The sequence below is a fragment of the Lactuca sativa genome, chromosome 3, assembly GCF_002870075.4.
Source record: "Lactuca sativa cultivar Salinas chromosome 3, Lsat_Salinas_v11, whole genome shotgun sequence".
Taxonomy (NCBI): domain Eukaryota; kingdom Viridiplantae; phylum Streptophyta; class Magnoliopsida; order Asterales; family Asteraceae; genus Lactuca; species Lactuca sativa.
The window spans coordinates 110716029-110723323 of record NC_056625.2 but is presented as its reverse complement, the minus strand read 5'-3'; the positions used below and the strand labels follow the sequence as shown (position 1 = coordinate 110723323).

Here is a 7295-nt window from a genome sequence, read left to right as displayed (position 1 = left end):
TATTCATGGGATGTCACAAATTCCGCATGCCAAACTAATGGTCATAATTCACATCAGTGAGAATGGTTCATTTTTTTGTAAAACCAAAATCAGCTTGGAAATTTTGATTTTTTATTTTGGAAAATGTCAAACCATTGGTTTTTTATTTCAGTTTTGGTTTTTTGTTTTTTTTTTAAATATATTTTCAGGGTTCTGTTTTTTTTTATTTCATAGATTTCTTCATCAACAAATGTTGCTACAATTTAACAAAAATAAATAATTTGCTAAAACATAATACAAGAGAAAGTTTGTTCACATTTAGTCATTGAACTTTTTAGAGGGAAACGAACTTTCGATTTTGTTCATATTTAGTCACTAAACTTTTTTTCGTTATCTATTTGCCATTGAACTATTGAAACTGTTCACATTTTACCCTTATGACCGGCAACAGCCGGTCATAAGGGTAAAATGTGAACAGTTTCAATAGTTCAATGGCAAATAGATAACGAAAAAAAGTTTAGTGACTAAATGTGATAAAAGTCGAAAGTTCGTTACCCTTTCAAGTCATTATCCCTATTTGTTGTGCAAGGATAACATCATTACCTCGGCCCATTAGCTAGTGTTATAAATGAACACTACCATAAAATGACATTACAGATATACACAATGTCTATATACTTTCATTTTATAGAACGGGATATAACTAATCAAAAAGGATACAACACGCAAATAAATTTCTTATAACCCACCACACGTGAGGTGCTACAGTGACCTTCAACATCACGATTTTTCAGCTCTCATCTTTTAACACAGTTAATGTAATCGGAACTCCGCTCTTCAATCTAGGAATGTGTGATTTCTTTTCTAGGCTAAGATCTTGATCATCCACAGTCCACCTTCAGGGAATAGGATGAAAACATTAGCATATATAACAAACAGCTAAAGAAATTCAATGCACGAGAAAAAAAAAAAATCATGAACTAACTTGTATCCACTTGTTAGCCTGTGCAAGAATACTAGCATTGTCACTTTTGCCATGTTGATCCCCAAGCATGTCCTTGGCCCTGATCCAAAAGGTATATAGCTATATGGCTTCGGTATTTCCTAAAAAACATTAAAAGTCAATTAGTCACGTAAATTTCATCATCTTAGCTTTATAAGTTGGTTCTTCTTGGATGAACATTTGTACATAGTTTGATTAAAAAGAAGAAATTAAATGGGTAATTTGATACATCAAATCTTGATGGATTGAACTTCAATGGATCCTTATACAAAGCCGGATCATAATGTATGTGAGTAGCGTCAATATTGACATGCCATCCTTTCTTTATCTCAAAATCTGAACTAAAAGAATCAAGATTTAGCATTGCATGAGATATTCCTTTCTAGCTATATATCAACAAAACGGATTAACACTTACCCTGAATTTTGCAATCATCAAGCGCAACACGAGGAAACCAAAGCAACACATTCGACATTCTCAACGTCTCTTTCACAACCTGAAAATTATTAAATTAGCCATAGATGGATCGGTATGAAGAGAAAAAGCAAATAACACACGCTTGTAACCTTTGAGCAGTAAGACATCTTGTTAAGATCCTCTTGAGAAAGTAAAGCTCCTTTTGGTTTATTCCTTAGTATAATCAACTGTTCTTCCTGTAATATCACTAAAAATGAACATTTTTGTATACCAAATATCGATTTTGATGACATAAATTGTTTAAGACGACATACTCTTAACATATTTTGGACATCTTTGTTCTCATCTAAGAACTTTACGCTCCACATCATTGCAGCTGCTGTGGTGGTTTGTCCAGCTATTATCAATGTTAACATGTTATCCATAATCTCTGAATCATCAAGCTTTTCATCATCATCAGGAAACGAATCTCTTTCTAACATGGATTGCAAGAAGTCTTCATGAGGCTCTTTGCTACTACGTCTGCTGCTAATCATTTCTTCAAAAAGTTTCATGAGCCTTTCACGTGCCTGTATGATCAATATATTTCTCACTTAGAAGATATCAATGATGTTTGATTAAAAAAAAGAGTAAATTACACGAATGGTACCTATGGTTTAGCGTAATTTGCGTGTTTGGTCCCTAACTTATTTTTTTAACTCGGAAGGTCCCTATTGTTTGTTTTTGTTACACGCTTGGTCCCTATCTTACCTAAAAAGACTATTTTGCCCTTGATTTTATTAATTTATTTAAATAAACACACCTTCAACCTCACCGCCTCACATTACCTTACTTACCCTAACATTTTTTCATATTTAAATAATAATAGTTTTAGCTAACATAAGGACCAAACACGTAACAAAAACAAACGGTAGGGACCAAGCTCGTAACAAAAATAAACAACAGGGACCTTCTGAGTTAAAAAAATAAGTTAGGGACCAATTACGCAAGTTACACAAAACCATAGGGACCATTCGTGTAATTTACTCTAAAAAAAATAGTATAAATTCACAAGGTCTACCTTCATGCCTTTGTAATATCTAGTACCAGGAATCATGACTGGAAATGAAAGCATGGCGTTAGAAATGGCTGTGCAGTCTCTTTCGATTTTTTCCAGCAAAGATTCGTCTGTGACACTCATCAGCATGCCACACATTGCATCGAATGCTATCTGAATGATACGATTGTAATAAAAAAGAGCACAAAATTAATTAAACTTCTTGTTTATTGGGAAAATTAAACTAAGTGCGATGATTACCTTCATGCTGAAATCAAGAACTACAAAGCTTTTGCCATTTTCAGCCAACTTCTTGAATCTTGTGGAAAGCAACTCATCGAACTTCTTAACAAATACAGACAAGGAATCCATGGAGAAAGGAGTAGAAAGAAGGCGTCTGATTCTTTTATGACTATCGACTGGAACAGAAAGTAAGCTTTTCTTTCCAACGGCATCCGCCATTGATTTAATGTAGCCTTTGTTAAACAACTGAAAGTCGTTTGTCAAAATTGTTTTTGCTCCCACAACACTTGGAACAAATACATGGACTTTCCCAAACAGTCTTGTCTTGAACCATTTCCCATACCTTCATACACATTTCCATCATTTCAAGTAATTAAAGATCAGTCAACTTAACTACTAGCTAGGTAGAAAACCCATGTTAACGAATCCATCATGAAAATAACAACTATTATGCTTGTAAAATACCAAACTAAGCATGATATTTGCAAGAAAAAACAGTTATTCATCATGTCTTTCAACTGTGACATCATCATGCTCAATTGGCTGTATTATTTCTGGTCAAAATCCATGACTTTTTCCCAAGTATATTGGTATTCTTCTGGGGATATAATAATGATCGTTTCAAAAGCATATAACTAACACCATGGTTAGATTAATCACTTAGTTCTTGTTGAATAGATGTTTTCAGGATCAAGTCGACTGTTCTCTAAGTTGGCATGTTGCTTAGGTGGAGGAAGAATAGCATGAAATTAACAAGTACATGTCATGAGAAAATGATTACCGAAGTCTACGAAGACGAACAAAATCATAGCAGCCTTTGGTACTATTAATAGCCGAAAGAAAGGAAAATGTTTCGCCAACCAGTGGAAGACCAAGGCGTCCAGGGATGGCTTCCGTTGACTTCCTTAGTTTCTTGGTGACAAAACTTGTGACCAATCCAGAAAGCAGAACAGCAAAGATTATGTCGTAGTTGTTCTTTAAGAGTAAGTAAACCTCCTCCACTTGCAAAATCATCATCTTCTTCAGAATAACACAATGATAGTAAGATTTAGAAAGAGTAAGTACATAAAAACAAATGTTCTAGGAGATGTCTTATATAGATGGTGTATTAGGTGAGTATGATGTATTGTGTTGTTTTAATTACATTGTTTACTGTATCTATGATATTATTATAATTCCTCCCAAGAATTGTCTAATTTAAACTAATATGAATAAGACAAAATTACTGAACTAGGCATCTTAGAATTAATAAAAGGACACTAAATATTAAAGATTCCATGTGATTTTATACTAATATTTGAAAGGTTATTTGATATATATATATATATATATATATATATATATATATATATATATATATATATATATATATATATATATATATATATATATATATATATATATATATATATATATATATATATATATAAACGCCATTCTCATTTAATACTACATTCAACACTAAAATTTTTTGTGTATGAATATATTGAAGAGTGATTCAAAGACTCAAGAAAATCAATGAAGACTCAACAGAAATAGACATAAAGTCTAGTTATCTAGATTGTTTAGTTTCTCTTTTTTATTTGCAAGATTTCTAGTGATTTCCTTTTTCTCTAAGCTATATATATTAGAGCCTTTTGTTTCCGGTTTACAAGAAAGTTTAGTATATATATTAGAGCCTTTTGTTTCGGGTTTACAAGAAAGTTTAGTATCTGATAACATTGCCATATGATTATAATAAAGAAAAAATAGAAGGGTTCTCAATGAAAAACATAAAGACTACAAAGAAGAAAGCGGATATAAATACTAGCTAGACAAAACCCTAATGGGCTAAAGACTAAAGGGCCCATAAGCAAGTGGGCTAATAATATATAGGCTAACATCTCCCCTCAAACTCGCAATGCCGCAACAGTAAGCATTGAGAGTTTGTCACATAAGAACCGAAACCAAAAAGCCGATAGAGCCTTCGTAAACATATCCGCAATCTGCAAGGTTGATGAAACAAACGGAAGCGATATGGTCCCGGGCTACAGGTGATAACGGGTAAAATGACAATTAATCTTAATGTGCTTCGTCCGCTCATGAAAAACATAATTCTTTGCAATTTGTATCGTACTATTGTTATCATAATGCAAGGGAGTAGATGAAGAAATATGAACTCCAATATCCGCAAGTAGCCACCGTAACCAGATAATCTCACATGTAGTTACAGTCATAGCACGATATTCAGCCTCCGTGGAAGATCTAGAGACAACGTCTGTTTCTTAGTCTTCCACAAAATGAGAGACTCTCCAAGAAATACGCAAAATCCAGTGGTGGACTTACGATCATGGCGATCACCATCCTAATCAGCATCACTATATGCACGTAACTCAAGAGAAGACGTCGAGGGAGACAAGAGGATCGGAAACTGAGTGCCACGAAGATATCTCAGAATACGGAGAACAGTTCCCCAATGAACAGAGGTAGGGATAGTAACAAACTGACTGACAACATGAATAACATGGGCAATATCTGGACGAGTAACTGTAAGACAGACCAAACTTCCCACAAAAGTGCGATAAAGGTTCGAATCGGACAAAGGAACACCATCAGTAGGAGAGTAGCGTGCATTGGTTTCAAGGGGAGTATTAACAGTCCGATTGTCAGAGAGGCTCGCCGTGTAAACAAGTCAGATATATATTTAGCTTGAGAAAGAAGATACCCTTTCTTAGACTGAGCTACCACAATACCCAAGAAATAACGCAGCAAGCCTAAATCCTTCATAGCAAATTGATGAGCTAGATCGTGCTTCAAAGACTCAATACCACTGTGGTCATCACCTGTAATAATCATGTCATCCACATAGAAGGACTGATGAATCCGTCCTGCACTCAAGCATCTAATAAACAAAAAAAAAATCGTGATTACTCTAGACAAATCCAACAGAGGTAATCACTGTGGAGAATTTCTCAAACCAAGCACGAGGGGCTTGCTTGAGACCATACAAAGCTTTGCGAAGCCAACAAACCTCAACCGGCCAGTGCTGAATTCCTGGGGGAGGAGTCATATAAACCTCTTCATGGAGATCACCATTCAAAAAAGCATTATTGACATCTATTTGAAAAATCTTCCACTGTCGAACGGATGCAACTGCAATCATAGTACGGACTGTCGTCATCTTTGCAACTGGGGAAAATGTTTCCTCGTACTCAAAACCATACTGTTGAGAATACCCTTTTGCTACAAGTCTGGCCTTATACCGCTCAACATACCCATAAACTTTTGTTTTTATCTTGTACACCCAATGACAACCTATCGTATGTTTCCTAGGAGGAAGCGAAACCAAATCCCTTGTATGAGCCTGATGAAGAGCAGTGAGTTTATCAGCCATAACATTCTGCCAAAGAGGATCTAAAACAGCTTCTCTATATGATTTAGGTTCAGACAGGTGATGGATAGTTGTTATAAATGAAGCAAATGGTCCTGAATATGTAGAGTAAGTAAAATATGGAAGCTTGGTGGACTTGACAGGATGAGTAGATCTCCTAAGGGGTGGTGGTGGAGGTGGATCCTCAATTCAACGATCGGAGGAGAAGGCTCAGGAATAGGGGGAGTTGAGGAACTCTATGAAGAGGTGGATGTATCATGAGCTGAAGGATCAGGTGGCGTAGATTGATCTCGAGCCTCTATCTCTTCATTAAAAGGATCAATATGCAGAAGATCATACTTCATTACATTGTGGGCTGGAGCAGGAATTGAGTAGAAAGGAAAATGCTCCAAAAAAGTGACATGTCGGGAAACATATAACTTCTGAGTCACAGGATCATAGCAACGGTATCCTTTCTGTCCAATACCATACCCCAAAAAACACAAATAGTAGATTTCGGCCCCAACTTGTTCCTCTCAACATGAGGACGGAGAACAAAACAAGTACATCCAAAAATTCGTAAGGAAGAATAGTCTGGTAGATGACCATATAGCTTCTTAAAAGGAGACATTTCTGAATTCAATGAAGTTGGGATACGATTAATCACATAAACATCAGCTAGGACTAATTCTCCCCAAAAGGCACTAGGAACCTGCGCAGACAAGAGCAATGAACGGGCAGTGTCGAAAATATGACAATGTTTTCGTTCTGCCACACCATTTTGCTGAGGTGTGTCAGTACACAAGGTATGGTGTATGGTACCATCAGAAGCAAGTAAATGAGTAAAATTATTAGAGGCATATTCACCCCCTAAGTCACACCTGAAGCACTTAATCACAGCCGAATGTTGAGTTTTAACAAGAGCTCTAAAATTACTGTAAATATCAAAGAAATCATATATGTGTTTCATAAGATAAACCCATGTATATCGAGTATAATCATCTATAAAAGATACATAATAGGTTGACCTACCCTTTGTCGATACTGGTGCATGACCCCATACATCAGAATGAATAATGTCAAAAGAGCAGTAGAATAAGACATACTTTTATTGAAAGGTAAAGCAGAGAATTTTTCCAGTTTACAACCAGAAATATCACAAGTGTCTAAATGACCCAAAACACCACTACATGCTAAAATGTCTAACGCGATACAGACTCATGTCCTAAACGAGAAAGCCAAAGATAAAACTTAGACGACAAAGGACT

The 7295-nt window shown here is 35.5% G+C and overlaps 1 protein-coding gene across 1 annotated transcript; it reads right to left on the bottom strand.

Annotated features, from left to right (window-relative positions):
- Positions 1–648: 648 nt before the first annotated feature.
- On the bottom strand, positions 649–3758 carry LOC111889182 (abscisic acid 8'-hydroxylase 1). Its single transcript, XM_023885324.3, has 9 exons — positions 3460–3758; positions 2697–3021; positions 2460–2609; positions 1714–1968; positions 1549–1635; positions 1400–1478; positions 1212–1318; positions 965–1083; positions 649–875 (listed from the first exon to the last, which is right to left on the bottom strand). The coding sequence occupies exons 1-9, from the start codon at positions 3693–3695 to the stop codon at positions 770–772; spliced, it is 1464 nt and encodes a 487-aa protein (XP_023741092.1). The 5' UTR covers positions 3696–3758; the 3' UTR covers positions 649–769.
- Positions 3759–7295: the final 3537 nt, after the last annotated feature.

Excerpts from the sequence above, each read along its gene's own strand:
- LOC111889182 (XM_023885324.3), bottom strand. The coding sequence starts at position 3,695 with ATGATGATTTTGCAAGTGGAGGAGGTTTACTTACTCTTAAAGAACAAC. Across the intron at positions 1,969-2,459 it reads GATATTACAAAGGCATGAAG|GCACGTGAAAGGCTCATGAA; the intron begins GTAGACCTTGTG and ends TTGATCATACAG. Across the intron at positions 876-964 it reads AGGCTAACAAGTGGATACAA|GTGGACTGTGGATGATCAAG; the intron begins GTTAGTTCATGA and ends TATTCCCTGAAG.